General features: G+C 34.9%; 5 protein-coding genes and 1 pseudogene across 10 annotated transcripts; 4 read left to right on the top strand and 2 right to left on the bottom strand.

Moving 5' to 3' along the window:
• The first annotated feature begins 692 nt into the window (after window positions 1–692).
• Window positions 693–3,160, top strand: LOC104718316 (uncharacterized protein At4g15970-like). Of its 2 annotated transcripts, none has more exons than XM_010436042.2 (3): window positions 693–1,106; window positions 1,219–1,606; window positions 2,442–3,160. In XM_010436042.2, the coding sequence occupies exons 1-3, from the start codon at window positions 1,042–1,044 to the stop codon at window positions 2,916–2,918; spliced, it is 930 nt and encodes a 309-aa protein (XP_010434344.2). In that variant the 5' UTR covers window positions 693–1,041; the 3' UTR covers window positions 2,919–3,160. The 2 variants fall into 2 exon arrangements, with proteins under 2 accessions (XP_010434344.2, XP_010434343.2); XM_010436041.3 differs by having other exon boundaries at window positions 731–1,106; window positions 1,241–1,606.
• Window positions 3,161–3,461: 301 nt separating this feature from the next.
• LOC147935939 (uncharacterized) lies at window positions 3,462–4,201 on the bottom strand. The gene is made up of 2 exons (XM_087468529.1): window positions 3,990–4,201; window positions 3,462–3,813 (listed from the first exon to the last, which is right to left on the bottom strand). The coding sequence occupies exons 1-2, from the start codon at window positions 4,199–4,201 to the stop codon at window positions 3,462–3,464; spliced, it is 564 nt and encodes a 187-aa protein (XP_087324655.1).
• Window positions 4,202–6,067: 1,866 nt separating this feature from the next.
• LOC104720228 (uncharacterized protein At1g43920, Chloroplastic pseudogene) lies at window positions 6,068–6,602 on the top strand (annotated as a pseudogene).
• A 4,436-nt stretch (window positions 6,603–11,038) lies between these two features.
• LOC104718313 (GCN5-related N-acetyltransferase 3, chloroplastic) lies at window positions 11,039–13,130 on the bottom strand. Of its 4 annotated transcripts, none has more exons than XR_015568444.1 (5): window positions 12,849–13,130; window positions 11,979–12,528; window positions 11,824–11,900; window positions 11,659–11,715; window positions 11,039–11,429 (listed from the first exon to the last, which is right to left on the bottom strand). XR_015568444.1 is itself a non-coding variant. In XM_010436038.3 (5 exons), the coding sequence occupies exons 2-4, from the start codon at window positions 12,486–12,488 to the stop codon at window positions 11,684–11,686; spliced, it is 609 nt and encodes a 202-aa protein (XP_010434340.1). In that variant the 5' UTR covers window positions 12,489–12,528; window positions 12,849–13,130; the 3' UTR covers window positions 11,039–11,429; window positions 11,659–11,683. The 4 variants fall into 4 exon arrangements, 2 of the variants coding, with proteins under 2 accessions (XP_010434340.1, XP_010434339.1); XR_002033789.2 differs by having other exon boundaries at window positions 11,832–11,900; XM_010436038.3 differs by having other exon boundaries at window positions 11,824–11,890.
• On the top strand, window positions 13,064–16,703 carry LOC104718312 (protein FAR1-RELATED SEQUENCE 1-like). Of its 2 annotated transcripts, XM_010436034.2 has the most exons (8): window positions 13,064–13,201; window positions 13,562–13,633; window positions 13,717–15,692; window positions 15,790–15,897; window positions 15,971–16,039; window positions 16,115–16,150; window positions 16,253–16,303; window positions 16,408–16,703. In XM_010436034.2, exons 1-8 carry the CDS (start codon window positions 13,123–13,125, stop codon window positions 16,489–16,491), a joined length of 2,475 nt encoding a protein of 824 aa, XP_010434336.2. In that variant the 5' UTR covers window positions 13,064–13,122; the 3' UTR covers window positions 16,492–16,703. The 2 variants fall into 2 exon arrangements, with proteins under 2 accessions (XP_010434336.2, XP_010434337.2); XM_010436035.2 differs by lacking the exon at window positions 13,562–13,633 and having other exon boundaries at window positions 13,073–13,201; window positions 13,634–15,692.
• A 150-nt stretch (window positions 16,704–16,853) lies between these two features.
• Window positions 16,854–18,606, top strand: LOC104718311 (uncharacterized). Its single transcript, XM_010436033.2, has 5 exons — window positions 16,854–17,068; window positions 17,155–17,229; window positions 17,319–17,444; window positions 17,540–17,751; window positions 18,316–18,606. Exons 1-5 carry the CDS (start codon window positions 16,910–16,912, stop codon window positions 18,332–18,334), a joined length of 591 nt encoding a protein of 196 aa, XP_010434335.2. The 5' UTR covers window positions 16,854–16,909; the 3' UTR covers window positions 18,335–18,606.
• The last annotated feature ends 3,259 nt before the right edge of the window (window positions 18,607–21,865 follow it).

Here is a 21,865-nt window from a genome sequence, read left to right as displayed (position 1 = left end):
ATTTGTGTTAACACGGGTTAGATTCTCATTTAATTATTTATCAACACTACTAATATCCTCACCAAAAAAACACTACTAATATTAGAATATTTGACATAAATCAAGTTGATTTAATTAAGATTCTATAAAATAATTAAATCATTAGAAAAATGTGATTTAATCACAACGTATAATTACTGATTATGTATTTAGATCCCTTATTTTTTGTTATAATAATTAAAAATCAAAATGGAATCTCAAACACTAAACAAAACAAACTAAATATAACAAACAAATGGTCATGTGTATTGCGGATTAAAAAATAATATAAATATTTAGCCGCACAACAACTAGAAAATTTAGTTATTCTTCAATTTACAAAATATTCAATATTTAACAAATAGATACAACATAAAATATAAATTATATGAATTTAAAGAACTAATTTTATGGATATTTTACATGGCGGATTCGGCAGATATTTTTTAGTTAGATTACTAAGTTAAATATACCTAATGCTATTAGACAAAATAGGTATTAAGTATGATTGTTTGTCTTTTTATTTAAGAAAAAAATAATTAAGTTCGTCTCTCATCCACCAAATCATGTTTCTCTGTCTTTTTCTGTACTTTCATTCCATCATCTTACTTTAGTACGTAGTATATATTCACAGTTTAACTTGTACACGATTTTATCTCTTTTATACTATTAATTTATAAACTGGAAGAAGAGTTGGTAAAAGAATTAATTTATAAAAAAAAATCTTTGCTATGAATAAATAAATAATGTAATCAAAATAGCTTTTTGTACTTACTACTTAGTCATAAGAACCGACAAAAAAAATCAGAGAGAAGAACAGAGGAAAACGAAAGAAACGCTTTGAATCCCCTCAAGAACACATGAACTCTTCTTCTTCTTCTTCTTCTTCCCCTTCAAGTTTTCTTGATTTGGGATCTGTGATCGAACAAAAAGAAGTGAAGAGAAACCTGTTTTTGTTTCTAGGTTTAGCGGCTTCATGTCTCCTTATCTACAAAACAGCTTATCCTCTTCATCAAGAGCTCGATGTTGACAATCTCAGCTCTTTTCGTCCTCTGCTCGATCACACCTCTTCGTCTTCTCTACAAACAGTGAGTTCTTTTTAGTTACCACTATACATTGATCTGCACATGTATATGTCTCGATCCATGTTCTGTCTGAAATGGGTTTCAATCTCTTTCTTTTTTACGAGTTTTGCATCAGAAATTTGTTTCTGGCTTCTCAGAGAACAAGATCGATCAGTTTTAGGGAAGTTCTGGAGAATGCGTCGACAGAGAATCGAACAGTTATTGTAACTACGTTGAACCAAGCATGGGCAGAGCCGAACTCTCTGTTCGATCTGTTTCTTGAGAGTTTTCATATCGGACAAGGAACACAGAAGCTACTTCAACATGTGGTTGTGGTTTGCTTGGATTCCAAGGCATTTGATCGTTGCTCACAACTTCACCCTAATTGCTACTATCTAGAAACCAGAGGGACTGATTTCTCCGGTGAAAAACGCTTTGCTACTCCTGACTACCTCAAAATGATGTGGCGAAGAATCGAGCTTCTCACACAAGTGCTAGAAATGGGATACAACTTCATCTTCACGGTACTCATCTTCATTGTCCATCTCAATTTCCTTCCTTTTTAGCAATCCTTTTAAATCAGTTTTTGATCAAAAAATTTATCTAGAACTGGTGCTTAGTCGATGAGTACAATTGCATTGCCATTATGTAGATATATATATATATATATATATATATATATATATATCTTATAAATATGCACTAATGTCTAAGAAAAAAAAACTATATATGGTCTAAATTTAATATATCGAAGAAGGCCCAGTTACAAAAAAAGAAAACTTCTGTAGAAAATATCACAAGACTCACCAAACTAGTAGAAAATATCACAAAACTTCTGTACCCATGATGGTCCCTTAGTTGAAAGGTCACCCATGCTAATTAATGGACTAAAGTTTAAAATATTCCATTCTGTAAATGTCTTAAATTGTAACAATACCTACCTTTCACATGTCATAAGAATTATTCAAGAATTATGTTTAGCATTTACTGCTTACCTTAATTGAAATGCTCACCATGCTAGTTAATTGACTAAACTTAAAAATTTTCCATTTCGACTGTAACTTTGGTATAAATGTCTTAAATGGTAACAACACCTAACTTTCACATGTCATAAGAATTATTCTGGAATTATTATTGGCATTCATTGGCTACCAAACATATCATAGTTATAAATAAATAAAATAACATTAAATATAGCATATTCTTCTTCTTTTTTTTTTTCTTCTTTTTTTCTTTTTCTTTTCTATGAATCAAAACAGATTAAATCGCAAACCTATTTTTTTTGTTTGATATGGTAGTCTCTTTTTATGTAAAATAAAACTCAAATAATACATAACGATGTTATGTTTAATTATTTAGGATGCAGATATAATGTGGCTTCGAAATCCATTTCCTCGGCTATATCCAGATGGAGATTTCCAAATGGCTTGTGATAGATTCTTCGGTGATCCTAATGACTCAGACAATTGGGTAAATGGAGGCTTCACTTACGTGAAATCAAACCACAGAAGCATCGAATTCTACAAGTTTTGGTACAAATCACGTCTAGATTATCCAAAGTTGCATGACCAAGATGTGTTCAACAAAATCAAACACAAGGCCTTAGTCTCGGAGATTGGAATCCAACTGAGATTCTTTGATACGGTTTACTTTGGTGGGTTTTGTCAGACGAGCAGAGACATAAACTTGGTGTGTACAATGCATGCTAATTGTTGTATTGGATTAGAGAAGAAGCTTCATGATCTTAATCTCGTTCTTGATGACTGGAGAAAGTATTTGTCCCTATCTGAACAAGTTAAGAACACAACTTGGAGTGCTCCTATGAAGTGTACGTGATTTAAAAGACTCAAGACTTGGAATCAAAATATTGGTATGGCCGTATGGGAGAGCTTAGGTTGTTTAATTTGTGTATATAATAAAACTGTGAAAATGGATCTTGTGAGTTGTGTTGTAAAGAAAAAATCTTCTTCATCGAACACTTTGGTCCACATAAATGTTTTTGGGTCAAACATGTACATTTAGCCTCCTTCCTAACATCGAGATTCAAATTTGTGATCTTGAGGATCATTCTGTTCAAATAGTTTGAGATTTGGAATCTGCACAAAATGAAAAAAAAAATATGGTACCAAGTAACAATTTTAATTAAAATAAACTTATAGCTTTTTTTTTTTTTTTTTTGAAAATATGTTAAATTAGATTCAAAAAATAAAAAACGTTATTACATCGTGTGCGACATGGAACTTAAAAGTTTTTTTTGTTGTCCACAGGGAAAGCTGATTAAGTATTAAAGCAGAGGAATCAAAAACGCGATGCTAGCCAAATGCCCAATCCATCCTGAAACCGTACATCACCTCCAAGCTGAATTGCAAGCAGTTGGATTCAAATTTGTCGATCAATCCGTTGAATGAGCTGAGCTTGTGCGATGGGGGGAGCTTCATGTCGACGGTCATTTCGTTCCCGCCAAAGCGAATATACAGAGATCTGCAAAACGTAACGCGCAAGAAACCCAATTGTCCGATGAGGCCAAGAAGAAGAAGTCGTATTGACGACCATTTGCCAATCAGTGGAGTGTCTAGTGGTGTAAATGCGAGATGCAAGGTTGTTCCAAAGCCCAGCTGTAAACTCACAGGAGAAAAAGAGATGGTCTCTCGTTTCGAGAGCATTGTGACATAAAACACAGGTGGCATCCGCTCCGTTGTTCCAGAGCATCATCCGGTCCCCTGTGGACAGCCTATTTTGCACTGCTAGCCAAACACAGAAAGAAAATTTTGGAGTGGCATGGGTGAACCATACCCCCCTACTCCAACCGACCACACTTGAGGCTTGATGGAGATTATTCCAGGTATCCCTAGTAGAAAAAACAGCTTTGTACTCATCATTCTTCCTTTTCCATAGAACTTTATCTACCTCTGTATTGCGATTAAGCCAGTGCGTATCACGTCCTCTACTGCAGTGAGTTGGGTTGTTCGATGGCGTCTCCGACTATGGGTCCAAGCTTCAGCAACTGTAGCGTGTTGACCGATACCCATATCAATGATTCCTCGTGGTCCAATTAGAGGCATATATAAGACGACCCAAATGAGACCAGTTATCGAACCAGAAAGAAGTCCTCTGGCCATCATTGACGGTAGTCTTAGTAAAACAGTATGTTAATGCCCGATGAGTGTGTTTTAGTTTAGAGGTCTTCGATCTTTGAATGTTCGACTTAGTTTTGGACCAATTCAATTATGTTGTATACATAATTCACCGATTCAATCTGATTTTGTATTACTAACTTCCGTAGGACAAAAATAAAAGAATCTTGACCTCTGCAAAGAAAAATGTCCTATCTTGATTTTTGTAAGAAAAACAAAGCCAATTCATTCAGAGTCAGAGGACCTATCACTTTCGCAAAAAGTCATATAAAGGCCAAAAATGGGATCCACAGATGTACGTTCGGCCCAAAAAGCTTTTAGCCATTTTGTATGTATCCTTTTAAATTTTAGTTACAATGGTTACAAGCCAGAAATCAGATTCACTGGTTTGACTTTCCGAAAACGTATTCCTTATGGAAACCCTTCCATTAGCTATATTGAGCTATCAATCAAAAATACGTTTAGAATAACCAGCATTATTGTTCTAAATGTGCTTTTGCCCACGTCAAAAGGTAGACGAAAAGGGTTTTGCTTGAAAGTTTGCATTGTAGTCATAAATGAAATAATTGGTGGATAAGAGAACTATTTTATATATATAACTGTTTTCGATAAATAATATATTTGGCTATAGCGTGTTTTAAGAATACAAAGAAGCTATTTAGTTATCTTACAAGTCATTATGGTTTGGACCGGTCTGTAAACCGAATACACTTGTTGAGATTATCATAATTTGGGGGCTGTGTCTAGTGATATAAAAAAAAAAGAAATATGTTGGTGTCTACTGTCTAATAAGTTTCCGTCCTGTTTCGAGTGGCTCGCAATTTCATACGATGTAACATGCGAATATCGTTACCGTCTAATTAAGAACTTGTGTCAAGTAGTCAAAAAAAGAAACCCTAGAAGGAGAAGACTACGAAACTAGGGTTCGGCGAATTTGTCTCGAGTCGCTAACAAACATGCATCGCCTTCCACTATGCTTACTGCACGGGTTCCCAATTTTATGAATTTTTCTATACAAATTATAAGTTTTGTATTTTATATTCTAAATTTCTAGTCACTGTAATTTTGGTGTTGAAAAAAAAAATCACTGTAATATTAGGTAAGTTTAAGTAAGAAAAGGTCATGTTTATCATCTACATCTACTACTATATATACTGAGGAAATTATGCATATTGACGTAATTAAGTCCGTATAAGTAAAGTTTGCCTTTGTTAATTTAGTAAAGTGCTCTACCAGAAAAATTAGTAAAGTTGTAAAAGAATAAAATCCCAAACAAAAATAAAAGTTGTAGAAGAAAATGGATAAACCAATCTTAGTAAATTAATATAATTGATTTTTTTTTACCAAAACGAAATATTAAGAGATAAAATATTTGGTCCATCCAATGGGGTTGGTCAAGAAATTACAAAACATTCTACACTAAATTAGTAAATTCAGGAGAAGAGAATCTAACTTATAGTCTGACAGGCGTATGTTATATATATAAGTAAGTTTATACAATCAAAATTATATTATACTTAAAAGATAAAGACAATGGGAAAAATGTCTAAAAAAATGCCGAATTTTTAAATTTTGGACGAAAAAGTCTAAACTTTCAAGATATCATTTTAATCCCCAAGTTTAGGTTGATCTTTTCATTAAATAGCAAACTTGTGTTGACCTAACCAATTTAGACATGGTGTTAATCACCGTTAAAAATTCGAAAATGGAGTTAACTATCCGTTAACGGTCTCCGTTTATCCCAAAACGACGACGTTTCTTCTAGGGAAGAAACTTAAAATCCCCAAATCGATTTTTAGGGTTCCTAAACCCCCAAATTGACATCTTAATCGAATCAAGTTCTCTAGTCCAATGAGTTCCAGCTCTGTCACATCCGGTGTCATCGGTGAACGTGGTGTGCCGTCGAAGTGTGTATGTGGTCTAGGTGTTACTATCTTCACTTCTAAGACGCAAGAGAATCCGGGTCGACCTTTCTTCCATTGTGTCAGCAAAAGAGATGTGAATTCGTGGACAACCAAGAAAGATGTAAGTATGTAAACTTGTTCTTCGTTTTGTTCCCCAATTCAAGTTAATAATGTGCTATTTGTATGTGCATTAGAATCACTTGTTTAAGTGGGTCGAGGATGCCGTTTTTGAAGAAGTTGAAGATGCTCTGCCAAGAGTAGCCATCATGGCAAATGAGATTAACAAAGTGAAATTTGAGGCAAATGAATTAAAGGCTATGATCCAAGCTTTGAAGGATGAAGAAATGGTTAGCAAAATGGAACTTCACAAATGTCAAGTGTGTTTCAAATTGTACTTTGTGTGGCTATGTGTTATGACCATTATGTTGGTTTATGTGATGTATGGTCAAAGAAAAGAGAAGAATCGTTTGTTTGTGTTGTAATCGCTATGGAAGTGGTGAATGAAATAGACAATATTTCATATTCAGAACATGTCTTAATACAAAACAAAACAAATACCAACATGTGGTAATGACACCAAACCACTCAAACAAAAACACCAAATACGGTTCTGAAAGTAACCAAAAAACACATAAACTACATCAAAACAACAACAACTTCTTAGCTTGAACACTGAAACCATGAACCCCGACCTCCTGTCTCAGAACCTCCTCTCTGAGATGCTTCCTGAGATCCTCCTGTTTGAGGTGGTGGTATATGTGCTCTTCCTCTCTGATTTGGTATATGTGATCTTCCTCTCTCAGTTGGTATATGTAATCTTCCTCTCTGTGATGTTCGTCCTCTCTGTGATGATGATACCTGAGATGGTGGTCCCTGAGATGGTGGTGGTACCTGAGATGGATCTCCAACTAACGGTTGTCCTTGTCCAAACAAGATAATCCTCGGCACTTAAGTCAATAAATCATATAAACACTCATTATTACCATTCAACAAATTTTCAAGAAACACCAACTCTAATTATTATTACCTGATCTTTTCTTGGTCGACCTCTTCCTCGCCTTGGTGGAGTTGCAACTCTCGGATTCTTACAGCTGCTTTTGTTGTGTCCTTCTTCCTTGCAGTTTGAACATGTCATGACACGGTGGTGACGTGATAACGTGGTGTTGGAGCCAGAAGCAGTCTCAAACTGCCCTTTCCGCCTAGCATGGTTATTTGGTCTCCCAGGATTGCCTCGTCTCCATGGAGGAGGCAACACTCCTAATCTGTTTACTCTTGGCCACAAGAGCTTGCCTTGAACAGGCCCAATACCATCGCAGTATATTAGCTCCCACATTCTTGCTGTGTACCAGTCCACAACATAATCTTCGACTTTCTCTTTCTTCCCTTAAATAACCTTTGTCTTAGCCTTTGCACATTGGTCTTCAGTCACTGTCAAACCGTACTCCCTCAAGATCTCTGCAACCATCTCTTGTTTGGTAATTTTAGGATTCCTTCTCAACCTTTCTCTATACAACCAAGCAATTGTTCCATGCTTCAACATCTTCGAGTACCCTAATCTCACACAAGCATGTTCTTCATTGTATATTTTAACTTGCATCTTATGCTTTTTCTTGTCATACGAGCAGTAGCACTTCCATGGACATTTGACATCAGTGGCAGAACACTTCGCACCAATCTTCAAACTTTTTGACCTATAAAGCTTGATGTCGTATCTCGTTTTCAAAGAATACCTCAACACAGCTATCTTTAATTCTTCTGGGCCATTGAATGTTTTCCCCAATCTCAAGAGTTCTTCAGGATCTTCAGCTTCATGACAATCACCATTTTCATCACAATCGTCTTCATCACCACTGTGTGATAGAGGATCTGGAATCCTCTCATCATCCCAAATCTCATCTCCACTATCTGCATCATCTCCATCTGCCTCGTCTCTCGCAGCTGCTCCAAATTCAGCTTCAAAGTCTTCACAATTTTCTTCCTCGACTCCTGCATCTTCTTCACCTACCTCAACATTTTCTCTCCCATTTCCTTCCCAATTGTTTTCTTCTACACCTACATTTCCTTCCCAATTGTTTTCTTCTACACCTACATTTCCTTCCCAATTGTTTTTTTCTACACCTATATTTCCTACCCAATTACCTTCCACACCTACTACTGGTTCTACAACTACAATGGCCAGTTGGTCAGATTGATGAACTTCTTCTTCATTCTCGTCTCCATTTACCTCGTCTGCATAACCAATCTCATCACAATCTTCATCGCCAGCCACCGTACAATCATCCCCACTAACAGCCTCACGATCTTCTTCAATATCTTCACCCTTCTTTCTTTTTCGATACTTCTTTTTCTGTTTCGGTTGACCAATCTCAGTCACTCCTTCGACTGGGTTTGAAACAGGCTCACTCTCAGCTGGGTTGCGAACCGTTGCATCCGCAGTCTCCATCGTTTCCATTGCCTCCTCAGTCTCCGCAATCTCCATTGCCTCCTCAGTCTCCGCAGTCTCCATCGTCTCCATTGCCTCCTCAGTCTCCATCGTCTCCATTGCCTCCTCAGTCTCCATCGTCTCCATTGCATCCACTGTCTCCGCCGAACTCAGTCTCATTGACCACCGAGTTGGAAGCTTCCGTCCTCCTCCACGGGTTCTTGCCATCGCAATTGGGGTTAACGAACCCTAAAAATTGATTAGGATGTCAATTTGGGGGTTTACAAACCCTAAAATCGATTTTGGGGTTTTAAGTTTCTTCGTTATAAGAAACGACTTCGTTTTGGGATAAACGGAGACTGTTAACGAATAGTTAACTCCGTTTTCGGATTTTTAACGGTGATTAACACCATGACTAAATTGGCCAGGTCAACACAAGTTTGCTATTTAATGAAAGGGTCAACCCAAACTTAGGGATTAAAATGACATCTTGAAAATTCAGGCTTTTTCGTCCCAAATTTGAAAGTTCGGCATTTTTTCGACATTTTTCCCTAAAGACAATATACTCACTTTTGACCCAAACAAACTAAAATATCATTGCTACTTGTTTTAGCAAATTAAGATATCTTCAAGTCTTTAACCAAGTAGACATAGTCAAATATTTTCTGTATATTGATCAAATCTAGATAACTATAACTCTATAAGTATATTTACTGACGACTATATGAACCCACTATTCTAGCATAATAAAACATCATCCATAAACCTATTTATAGATAAGGTAGACATGTGTTTACAAGTTAAAAAAAAAAGGAGTTATGTTATATCATCGATGTTCCATTCTTTATGTATATGTATTGATTAGTCAATAGATTATGGTAGGTACACAGTGCACATGGCTAGGAATCAAACACATGAAGCTGAGTCAAGAGTTCGTCCTCTTCACCATCTTTTTCCTTCTCATATTTCTCCACTTTGTCTATTTATTGATTTATTTATGTCGATTGTATTGGCCCATTGTTTTTGATAGTTGGTTTATTAATTAAATCATTTAGTCGTAAACCGTAACACATATTACCATAATTTGTGTTTGTGCGGGCAGCCGGGCACAAATGGTATTCAAGGTTTAACAAAAAAGAAAAAATAAAAAGTAACCGGCCCATGTGAACGTTACACATATGACATATCATATCTATGCCTAGTCTTGCATAGAAATATACGCCCGTTGGTGTCTAAAAGACTAAAACAAAGAAATATATGTCAATTATATATACTTAAAACTGTGGAAAATCTCTTACCCAAGTCCATACTAATTTAGAATCTGAAAAACTAATCATAACCCAAATGTTTTTACACTTATAGATGTTTATAATGGTTTAAATATGATTAAACTTATAGTGATAAACTTGAAATCTGTCTCCTAATTTTATGATGATCTTCTGATATATTGGATCAAAAATCAAAAGCTACCTCTAATAGATAAAAAGTGGATGACCGTGAGTTAGTATATAATATGAACTCTTTTTGAGTACAGTGTAAGGACTTCATAGTGACTATATTTATACTATATTACTATGTAATATATTGTGGATCTATAGATAATAAGTGTATTTGACATAATTACGAGTTCCACGATATATATATATATATGGTTGATAATCCATGTATGGAACATTCTTGTCAAAAACAACCCTCTTTATAGTTTTGTTGTAAAAATTGTTATATAGTTTATCGATAAATTTATCATTTTATAATACGGAAACTTCAAATGACATAGATCACGCACATGTCCACATTGACGTAAATAAATAAAACCAAACATGATGAGATCTACCACGTATATACGTGCTCAGTGCTCTTAAAGCATGATGAGTTTGATTGTATCCGTTGTAAAAGAAAAGATTAATTAGTATCCACAAAATGTTTTGAAATATAAATATGATATTCGGACCAAAAGTAAAGTACATATAAACTATAGTCTTCACCCTGATCAAGTCATCATTGACCAAAAAGTATATACATAATTACATTAACATATAGACTTAGTGTGTAAAGCACGTGATCAGCAGTTTTAGCAGGCCCATCATTCGAAACATCAAACATGTTAAGAAACTACTTATTATGCTAAGAGAAGTCATTATAAATTTATAATATACATATATATAGTTTCTTCTTCTTTTCTACTCGACGACAACTACAGTACTATTTTTCAAACGGTTAAAGAATATGTAAAAGAAAAAGAAGATCTAACATAGATCCGTGAATTCATACATTCACTAGTTTGAACTTTTTTGGGAATAATAATAGCGTTCCCGTGAGAACAGAATAAAAGTGTTTATATAATTATAAATGTTAGTAAAAAAGTATACGAATGGAATGAATTATCAAACCTCACTTGTAAAATATAGTTGTGGTTGTGGAAGCATATAGTTATTAACGAATCAAACCGAAACATTCCTACGAACACATTTTTACTTTATATAACAAACACACATGTTTCTTTCTTTTTTTGTAGAGAGTAACTTTTAAGTTTAAGATTCAACCAAAAGTAGATGTATTCTTGAGTTAAACTTAAAACCTAAACTTACAAGGTGGAACATTCAAAATTTTATGTATATGATTTGCTTTCAATGAAAGAGAAAAGAGAGTAATCACTAGATATCAAATCCAAATGCAAGAAAGACAATGAATCTTTGACCTTTTCCTTTGATCATCATCAGAGAGATACAAAAAAGGTTTTAGAGATCATTCAACTTGCTTTTGACCTGCAGTTTCTGATAATCCAATTGGCTTCTCGCTTCGGTTTTACATCTCCAAGCTCTTCGTGAACATCATCGTCGTTGAGCCCATCCTGTCATCTCCAAACCCACAGGCTTTGAAGAATGGCCTGACAAACATGTAAATTTATCAGTAGACATATACATAAGGAATTCTGCATCCACCAAATCCCATAATGATACCAATTCTACCCATATTCAAGTTAGCATCAACAAGATACCGTTACCATATCCGTGGTTAAAATATATCACACTGTCTATATCTTTTGATCATAAACCTAGCGTGAAAGACTACAACAAAAAACTCACAAGTTGCTAAGGATGAATGGTGGTAGGTACCTTTCATCCTCGAAGCAGAGAGCTGCTATGTCGTAGATGTCTCTGCTTGTGAGAAGCCTATTGAAACAGTTATTTCAATGAATGAGGCAATTTGCTATTTCACGAACTAACCTTTACGAGAAGGTCAAGAGATTTTGAGTAAAGCAAAATCATAGTGGATTATACCATCACACCTGACAATTCTGTTAACTATCAGTCTACCAACTCCCATCCGTTGTAGTGAAGGTAAAACCTGGAAGACACTGAGACCAAATTACACATCTTAGCACCAAAGATAAAGGTATTACAGCTCGAGTAGACCATCTATAGATAAAAAATACCATTAGATCATGGATAGAAGCAGTCAAGCCATGATCAGAATAAGCACGACCGAATCCAACAAGCTGTCCAGTAGAAGGAGTGAGAGGTATCGCATTCTGCAACAAGTCTCCCAGAGAACTCTCATCCTTGTTTTGTTTCCTAAACTCTGAAGGATACAAAGATGTTTCTTCCTCAGAGTACAAAACAGCATCATGAAGATCCGCGTGACGAGGTTTGCAAAACACAGAGACAACAACATCACTACGGGAGATAGCTGTACGCAGCTTCTTCATGTCAACAATCTTCTCGACGTTGCTGCTGCCATTCTCTGACAAACGGTTGCAAGAGTGGTTACAAAGTGAATACAAATTCCTCAATTCCTCTATGTTTATATCTTTCTTCAACGTAGAGATATAAACAGGTATGGATCGAGGCAATGCTGATGCAGCATCATCAGAGTTTCTTCTTCTTGCCCACCTCAATTCCATAGATACAAGAGGAGAACTACCAACACAACCGGCCAAACCCATTTCTACTAAGCAATCTTGATCACACACAGTAATGCACCATCTATTCAATCAAAACAGGACATGAAAAATCAAAATCTCACAAGTACCAAACCTTCCTTAACCTATCAAAGAGTTAATTCTTGAAGAAACTAGAGACTAAATAAAATCCACATTCCACTCACGCCTTATTAGCTAAGGAATTACACAAAGTTTCAATTTTTATGGGTTTCCAATGAGAGAAAGATAGAAAATTTCTCAGAAACAAGCTCAATCAACATTACAAGACGCAAGCTTTACTGTGAAATCTAACTACCAGAAGCTTAAATCTCTAAGATTTATCATATATATTCAAAAAAAAATCAACTAAAAAGAATTCAAAACCTGGGGAATAGTTCTGTCAATCCGAGCAAATCAGCAGTTTTTTTCCTCCAATTTCGTATTTTTCCATCTGCGTGGGTGTGTGAAGTCGTGAGGAAGAAGAAGATAACCAGAAATCAGAAAATCCAAATGTGTGGCTTAAGATTTTGCCCGGTTATTGAAAAAAAGAATCCGGTTAGGCTAAAATAACCGGAGGAAGAGGTAAGAGAACCGCGAGTATAGAAAAAGCGAGTACGACTCCGACTCTTTTGCCCTAAAGATCAAAAATTCCGCGGAGATGAAAATAGAATCTGTACTCGCCTCCGGTCATCACTCTCTCCTCCTGTCTTCTTCTTCTTCTTCTTCATCATCATCATGTAATCATATCTATCTTTATTATTTCTCTCAATAAATATATCATCTTTGCACTTTAATGAACTAGTTTCTTGTTTACTCTGTTTATAGATCCTTCATTTTTGAGTTGCTTAAATCACTCTTTCAAGGTTCTTGCTTTGGGACAGTTGCTTAGTCTTAAAACATGAGTTTCATTCTATTGTGTCTTAGACTCTGTTATAACTATTTAGGTCTGATGATGATTGGAGCTGAATTTTAGATAATGAGTCTTTGTATGGTTGACTTTTCTTAGTTGCGATGATTCGTTTCCATTTCTGAAAGATGTTTTTGCTTACCATTTTGATGTTTTTGTCTGATACTAAGTTTCAATTGCTCCATTGTAGATGGTAAAGTTATGTTTTTTTTCATTAAAGTTTGCAACTTGGAAGCTAAGCTGACCATGGTTGTTTCAACAGGTATGATTTTGATCAAAATGGCTTTTGGTTTTGAGGGGTGAAGGGATTGAACTAATTGAGGATTGGTTTCGAAATGCTGTCAGGAGAGTGTAGTAATGTGCAGTTGGATGATCATAGGACTAACTTAGAGATCAATGAAGGCAGAGAATTTGAATCTAAAGAGGAAGCATTTGAGTTCTACAAAGAATACGCTAACTCTGTTGGTTTTACTACCATTATAAAAGCTAGTCGTCGTTCAAGAATGACTGGGAAGTTTATCGATGCCAAGTTTGTTTGTACACGATATGGGAGCAAGAAGACTGACATAGATACTACTGGTTTAGGTATTGATGGGTTTAACATTCCTCAAGCAAGAAAACGAGGTAGAATCAATCGTTCATCGTCCAAAACTGATTGTAAAGCATGTTTACATGTTAAGAGAAGGCAAGATGGGAGGTGGATTATTCGTAGTTTGGTTAAAGAACATAACCATGAAGTCTTCACTGGTCAAGCCAAGTCCTTGAGAGAGTTGGGTGGGCGTAAAAAGCTTGAGAAACAAAACGGTGCTATAGTGAAAGAAGTGAAAATCAGAAAGCTTTTAGCTCTAGAGGATGGGGATGTGGAGAGACTTTTAAACTTCTTTACGGATATGCAAGTTGAGAACCCTTTCTTCTTTTATTCCATTGATCTCAGCGAGGAGCAGAGTCTAAGAAACATTTTTTGGGTTGATGCAAAAGGCAGATTGGATTATACTTGTTTCTGTGATGTTGTATCCATCGACACTACATTCATCAAGAATGAGTATAAGTTGCCTCTTATGGCTTTTACTGGCGTGAACCACCATGGACAGTTCCTGTTGCTTGGTTGTGGATTATTATTAACAGACGAGTCTAAATCTGGATTTGTTTGGGCCTTCCGGGCATGGTTAAAAGCGATGCATGGATGCCAACCTAGAGTTATACTTACCAAACACGACCAAATGCTCAAAGAAGCTGTTTCAGAGGTGTTCCCATCTTCTAGTCATTGTTTTTTTATGTGGGATACTCTTGGTCAGATGCCAGAAAAGCTTGGTCATGTTATGAGACAAGAGAAAAGCTTTATGGATGAGATAAATGATGCTATTTACGGGTCTTGGAAGAGCGATGGATTTGAAAAGAAATGGTGGGAGGTAGTTGATAGGTTTCATATGAGAGACAATGCGTGGCTTCAGTCCTTGTATGAAGATAGGGAACATTGGGTTCCTGTGTATATGAAAGATGTATCTTTAGCGGGAATGTGTACAGCTCAAAGATCAGATAGCGTGAACTCTGTTTTTGATAAATACATTCAAAGGAAAACTACATTAAAATCATTTCTTGATCAATACAAGACGAAGATACAAGAGAGGTACGAAGAGGAAGAGAAAGCGGAGATTGAGACATTGTATAAACAACCCGGACTTAAGTCTCCTTCACCATTTGGGAAGCAAATGGCTGAGGTATACACACGTGAGATATTCAAGAAGTTTCAGGTGGAGGTGTTGGGAGGAGTTGCTTGTCATCCGAAGAAAGAAAGCGAAGAAGATGATGAGGTTAACAAAAGGACTTTCAGGGTTCAAGATTATGAACAGAACCGTGCTTTCGTTGTAGGGTGGGACTCTGAATCATCTGAAGTTGTCTGTTCTTGTCGATTGTTTGAGTTCAAAGGTTTTCTTTGTAGGCACGCGATGATTGTTCTGCAGATGTCTGGAGAACTTAGTATTCCTTCTCAGTATGTGTTGAAGCGTTGGACAAAGAATGCTAAAAGCAGAATAAACATGGAACTTGATCAGATAGATGTAGAAGCAACCAAGGCTCAACGGTACATGGATCTTTGTCTCCGTTCTTTGAAATTGAGTGAGGAAGCATCTTTATCTGAAGAGAGCTATAACGCCGTGATTAATGTGCTGAATGAAGCTTTAAGAAAGTGTGAGAACACGAGTAACTTGATCCAAAATGTGGAAGAGTCAGAATCGGTTATAGCTCAAGATCTTCCTATACATGAAGAACAGAACAACACATATGAGATGAATAAAGACGATAATGTAGCTGACACAGGACAGGTTTGGTTTTCTTCTCAGATGGTTTCGTGGACTACTGATCTCTTGATCTTTCCCTTAAGGCCCGTAATTAGTCTAACCTGGCTTTCTCTTTGTGAAGGAACATTCATTGCAAGAAGTCTGGAAAGTAACCGCTTTGCAAGAACAAAGAAACCGATACTCTATTCTCGATGACTACCTCAGTTCCCAACATATGCCTCATGAAATGGTATACGAGAATAGTCATTTACAGTATAAAAAAGGTTCAATATCCAAACTTAGTTCCTCTGTGTTATTTACAGGGACAAATCAACCCGATGGCCTCAAATCGCAATGGATATTGTACTGTCCATCCAAACATACACTCGCTGGTAAGTGTGTTACCGAGTTTTGGAAATAGAGTCTCTGAGATATATTGCTGATTTTATATGTTAATCTCATTGCAGGGGCAATCCATAACTCATCAAAGGCTTTATGGAACTGTAAGTTGTTCTCTGAATCAAGTCAACATGACCCTTGTTTTGATCTCATATATGAATTTGAGCAGGTTTGATTATATAGTTTATATATATAAATTGTGGCAGGAACAATTAAGTTTCAGACCAGAAGCTATATATGAAAGACTCCAAGACATGGTAAAAGACTCGAACTACAACTTTTAAAGCTAACTCAAAATTTCAGGTGTTTCTCTATTTACAAAGGAGTCAAAAAGAGTTTGTGTTTTATTCATGAATTTTAGGGACAATCAGACGTTAGACATCATCCGCAGCAACATTGCAATGCTTCAAAACATCAACAATTCAACAGGAATTTCACTCACTGATCAGTCAGTCACTAGCTCTTCCGTTTTCAAGCCATTTATTTTTTTTTAATTTTACTTTCGATGATAGAAATGAATATATGTGTATATACAGTATAGACAAATGTTGCAGACTTGCAGCTTAGTCCCCTGTAGATTAAGGTTTATTATATTTATCTCACCTCATTTTACTTACCAAGTTACCAAAATAAAATTGATGATATTTTTTTACCCAAGAATGTTGTTTTTATCGTTAAGAGTTATAATATATTTTCCTATTTTTGTGAAACCCTAGAAAAATATTAAACATAAGCATAGTCACTAATTATTTTGATCTCCCCCATCTCTAATAGATTCAATATTCATCACTACGCAACAACAATCACATTTTCTTTTCCTTTTTTTTGGGATTCATAGCTTCTCTCTCTCTAAAATATATATCATGAGTAAACCGAGATGGTTTCAAGTATTAACAGAGGAAAACTTAGATGGATACTGCGAAACGCATGGCGGTTTCCGAAAAAACATCTTCCGGTTCGAGTCATGCGACGTTGTGTGCCTCGACGGCATAGATCCGTACCATATTCAACCTCATGTTCAAGTATGTTCTTCGTATCTATAAACCCTAATCACATTTTATGTTCGTTCGTAATTATAAAATCTTCATCTTGAATTACTTAAATGCAGGTGGTGACCTTGTTTGATGTTAACGGTCTTTACATGGAAGAAATCTCTAATATCTTTGATTGTTCCCAAATTCAAGTAACACAACATATACAATTACCTCCATCTATTAATTTTTCTACAATTCTAAGGACTTTTCTTGAACACTTAATTTTTTTTTTTATAAGAATAATGGTTTCGTTGGAGAGAAGGGGCTGATAGCGTTGAGGCCATGGCGGGGATGTGTAAGATCTAAAGAAGGTTGTACTAAACATGTCCGTGGCACTTCCAAGTTCTGCTCTTTCACATGCAAGGTCCCCATGTTGTTCATATATTTTTCTCAAAAGTCACGGAAAAAAAATAAAGACTGAATGAATTTTTTTATCTAAAGACTGGTGTTATTTAGCAGGTGGAACATGTTTTGGAGCATGAAGGTGATTTGTCTAGCATCACTAGAAATTGTTCGGTGGATGATTCAAGATCAAACATATCCGAACATGTTGGTGATCTATCGCTCCATCCATGTGGTGATCCAGAGAAAATTTTTCCACTCAAGAAGAGGTCTCGAAGACGAATAGAGTTTTATGACAGTGACGAATTCGAAGAAACCTTTGCATACAGGTATAAAAAAGGATTTTTCTCTCTTTCTTGTGTTACTAGTTTTAGAGATATGTCTTGGTTCTATACATTGTTCACAACATTTTTTTTTTGGATAATATATCTTAGCTTGAGATCAGGAGATTGTTTAGTAGTCTTTGGCTTTGCAATACTACATGTTGAGAACCCTCGGCATCCACAACCGATAATAACTGTAGCCATGTTAGCTATCGAAGCAGGAAACAAATTACAAGCCTAACAAGTGCGCTCAGTGCAATGTCTGAGACATGCCAAGTGAAATGAGACACTATATAGGTTTGGAATTATTTTCAAGGGAAGAATTTTAGTTTGTTTGTTTAGGGGGACTATAGGTTTTTTCTTTGTAATATGTGCTTGTGGCAAGATAATGAAATAACTAAGCATCAAAGTAATAGAGATTGAGAAATGAACACAACATAATAAGCTTAATGATAGCAAATGCGAGTTAGGATAGGTGTTGAGAGCTACGTTGATGGATGCTTGATGATGCGTGCGTGTTTTCTACTTAAATTGATCATTTTAATGATTTTTTTATTCACATCTCTTTAGACCTCGAAGGAGAGCATGATCGAGACCAGTCTTAGGATCTGGTGATGACTAGGATGCGCAAATATGAAGTTAAAATGCTGGTTATAGAAGAATGTTTTGGGATCCTTTTGGAAAGTTTCGTTCGGTTTTAATACTTTGGCTCTTTTGTTTGAGCGGTAGCCTACGGATGATGTAATTTCGTTTTAGTTGTAGACAACTGAAAAATTGTTGCTTAGATTTAAAAGATTTAGACTTTGCTTTTACATGATTGAGTATTTCGCATGACAATTCCTTAACATGATTGACATTAAAGATCAGGCCCGGCGTTTGAATTTGTGCATGGTTTACTCTAATATGTTATAAAACGTTATTAATTTTTAATGTTAACAAAAAAAAATCATAAATTCAAAGTATCTTGAATAATCGTACGTATATACGGAAATCGTAATATTTTAACTGTCCAAGAACAAACAAGTTTGAGTATATATATAATTTTAATAGGCTTCTCTATAGTCAACAAACAAGTTTGAATTCAAATGAAGGATCTCAGAGGTGTAACACCGGAAACCACAAGTATAAGTCACATGTAAACGACTTGATCATAGTTTGAACATTGGCGAGAACTGAGATTTGAGTTTTCTGGTGCAATATGTATTACAAATTAGCTAAAATTCAAATTATAACCTAGTCAATCATTCTAAATTGTTTACATCTATATTTAAAATGTTCTAGTTTTTCAGAATTGAAGTATATGAAACTGGACGTATAAGATAAAATTATGAACATTGTAAAAAGAAGATATATAAGAACATTTGATATGTCATATGTGTAAGTTGTTTTCTGAATCAGTCTGCATAAAACACACTTTGATCTCATCTCATATGAAGTTAATTAGCAGGTCTGATGTTGAAATTATTGTGCAGGAACAATCTAGTTGCAACAAGAAGCTTCGATCAAAACGTTTCAACATACTGTACATGAAAGGTTGCAAGATTTGGTAAAAGACTTTAGCAGAGCTTTTTAGCTTTTCTAGTTTTCAGATGTCGTATTCATGATGTTAGGGACAGTCGGGAGTGTTAGAATAGTGATGGTCTCTTTCTCTTAGTTTGTAATTCCATGTTATATCTTCTCCAATCTCTGAAGACATGTTGTATATAAAATTTGATGGTCTCTTGATTTGTAATTCGATGTTAAACCCGGAATAAAACATTAATTTACATTATATATAAACTTCTTAGCAAACTGAATTAATTAGACATATAAACCTTTATAATCAATAGATATACAGTATGTAAATATCATAGTCCATATATATTAGCTCTATTATATTGATCACTTTTGTTCATTAGCTTGCAAGCTGAGACATTATGTTATTCCAAGGAAAGCTAGGACTGGAAGTCAAATAGGAAGAGAGTATAGAATTCCAGATGGATACCTCCCTCACAAGAAGAGAAATCGAGGCGGATAGCACTTTGTGTTTTTGCTTTTAGTGGAGGTGTTAATCAGTTCAATTGGACTTACCTCCTAAGACAGAGCATTAGAGTTAAGCAGTGTGTGCGGGGTAACAGTCTCTTAACTATTCAGTTTACATTTTTTATTTTGGTCTAAAAAAATGTTTCATTTGGATCTTATGTTGGGGTCAGTAAGTTAGGCTTTTTAGACTGAGTACTTGTTTCTATGAATATTCAGTATTAACTTAACTCTTAATAGGGTAACGTGAAAAGTGAAAACTAATGCACTTGTGTCGTTATGTACATAGAATGTACCTTAAAACTCATTCTTTTTTTTTTCTTAAAAGAATTTTATTTACATAGGACAGTAATAACTTGGAGCAGCAAAATTAGGGGAGGCAGTGTATTCAATTCAGATATTCTTTTTGTTTTCCAGTGGTAATTTTGGATACCGTTTCAACACAAAATGGATTGGTCAGGTAACAACTCTGTGATTGTGGCTTATCACTAGGCTATTTGACAGGCATCGAATTTTGTATGTATAATGGTTAATTGAGTGTTAAAAACAAAATAAGATCCATCTCTAATTTTTTTTATAAACAATATTCATATATATCTAGTAAACCAATGAATTTAAAAAGATACGGTGGGAGGTTAGGTAAAATACTCATATATATATATATATATATATATATATATATATATATATATATATATATATATCTTGTAAACCAGTTCCTTGAACATTGGCGAGAACTGAGATTTGAGCTTTCTGGTCAACATGTCTTACAAATTAGCTAAAATTCACATTACAGCCTAGTCAATCATTCTAAATTGTTTACATCTATATATAAAATGTTCTAGTTTTTCAGAATTGAAGTACAAAAAATGAATTACTGGTCGTTCAAGATAAAATTATGAACACTTACATAATTTTCGTAAAGCAAACCTATTTTACCAATAATCATAAATCCTTATGCATCATCATCTATTCTCCAAATGCAAATCTTTCACATATGCAACTATCCTAAATACATCTCTAAAAAAGTTGGCTGAAAATATTTTAAAATGCAAATAGATGATTTTTTTATAATTCAACTAGTATAAATAGTAATAAAGAAGATTTTAACATGAGAAACGAGATTACTAACGTGTACGGTGTTCTTCCCAAACTAAAATCGTTGCACATATTGAAGCAAATCAATAGCCCAAGCGGGTACTAAATAATTAGTGCATAAATTTGTTTTAATAAAAAGAAAAATTTAATTACCATAGACTTGGTAAAATGTGAGTCTAAATAGCGTTTCATTATATATTAATTTGATATCTTAATCATGAGAAAATTAGTTCGTGTATAAAATAGTACTGTATATATATATATATATATATATATATATATATATATATATATATATATATATATAATAAGATGCATTGACTAGTAAACGAACCGAAGAGACAGGAAATCATCAAAGTCAAGTCTTCCTACCTAGTAGCTATAGGATCATGCTTGATGTTATCACCATTTGTCGAGCTTCCTATAAAATTGTTTTCTTTTATCACTCCATCTCCATCCACCTAAAATATTAATATTTTTCGTAGTTCCTAGCTCGAACATTGGTGAGAACTGAGTATTGTGGTTTATGGTCAATACGTTTGACCAACTCACTATTGACTCTTCAACACATCTTCTATTGGCTGTATTTGTAGTTTTTGTCATTGACATTTTTTGTTTTGTTTTATATACTGTGAATCTAGTCCGATCCGTACCATAGATTTCGTTATCTATACCAAATAGTCATGAAATCATATGAGTATTAATGGTTTTTGCTACCTGCAAAGAAATAAAAGGATATCATTATGTAATAGAAGTTATGAAAGTATTGTAGTTTTTTTTCCTAGGTGTTAAAGTAATGCAAATCAAAATTATTTGAATATTCTATGTAGAATTGCTAATTTGGGCATTATACTGTATCGTACATAATATATAGTTTATAAGTGTTTGTATTTTTTTTTTGGGAACGAGAGGAAGCTTCATCAAATAAACCCACCGCCTAATTGACGGACAAGTGACAGCTCATTAACGGTAACTAAATCTACTTTAGGGTTCTATAAAAAAT

Source organism: Camelina sativa, chromosome 10 (assembly GCF_030686135.1).
Source record: "Camelina sativa cultivar CO46 ecotype springtype chromosome 10, ASM3068613v1".
In the NCBI taxonomy this organism is placed as follows: domain Eukaryota; kingdom Viridiplantae; phylum Streptophyta; class Magnoliopsida; order Brassicales; family Brassicaceae; genus Camelina; species Camelina sativa.
Note: the sequence above shows the minus strand (reverse complement) of the source record. Positions and strands in the feature narration are given on the sequence as shown.

Excerpts from the sequence above, each read along its gene's own strand:
- LOC104718316 (XM_010436041.3), top strand. The coding sequence starts at position 879 with ATGAACTCTTCTTCTTCTTCTTCTTCTTCCCCTTCAAGTTTTCTTGAT. Across the intron at positions 1,107-1,240 it reads CTTCGTCTTCTCTACAAACA|AGAACAAGATCGATCAGTTT; the intron begins GTGAGTTCTTTT and ends CTGGCTTCTCAG. Across the intron at positions 1,607-2,441 it reads GATACAACTTCATCTTCACG|GATGCAGATATAATGTGGCT; the intron begins GTACTCATCTTC and ends TTAATTATTTAG.
- LOC147935939 (XM_087468529.1), bottom strand. The coding sequence starts at position 4,201 with ATGGCCAGAGGACTTCTTTCTGGTTCGATAACTGGTCTCATTTGGGTC. Across the intron at positions 3,814-3,989 it reads GGCTTAATCGCAATACAGAG|GCTGTCCACAGGGGACCGGA; the intron begins GTAGATAAAGTT and ends AGTGCAAAATAG.
- LOC104718313 (XM_010436037.3), bottom strand. The coding sequence starts at position 12,488 with ATGGGTTTGGCCGGTTGTGTTGGTAGTTCTCCTCTTGTATCTATGGAA. Across the intron at positions 11,891-11,978 it reads CTTCTATCCATGATCTAATG|GTTTTACCTTCACTACAACG; the intron begins GTATTTTTTATC and ends AGTGTCTTCCAG. Across the intron at positions 11,430-11,658 it reads CTCTGCTTCGAGGATGAAAG|GCCATTCTTCAAAGCCTGTG; the intron begins GTACCTACCACC and ends CATGTTTGTCAG.
- LOC104718311 (XM_010436033.2), top strand. The coding sequence starts at position 16,910 with ATGAGTAAACCGAGATGGTTTCAAGTATTAACAGAGGAAAACTTAGAT. Across the intron at positions 17,069-17,154 it reads ATATTCAACCTCATGTTCAA|GTGGTGACCTTGTTTGATGT; the intron begins GTATGTTCTTCG and ends ACTTAAATGCAG. Across the intron at positions 17,230-17,318 it reads TTGATTGTTCCCAAATTCAA|AATAATGGTTTCGTTGGAGA; the intron begins GTAACACAACAT and ends TTTTTTTATAAG.
- LOC104718312 (XM_010436034.2), top strand. The coding sequence starts at position 13,123 with ATGAAAATAGAATCTGTACTCGCCTCCGGTCATCACTCTCTCCTCCTG. Across the intron at positions 16,040-16,114 it reads ATCCAAACATACACTCGCTG|GGGCAATCCATAACTCATCA; the intron begins GTAAGTGTGTTA and ends ATCTCATTGCAG. Across the intron at positions 16,151-16,252 it reads ATCAAAGGCTTTATGGAACT|GAACAATTAAGTTTCAGACC; the intron begins GTAAGTTGTTCT and ends AAATTGTGGCAG.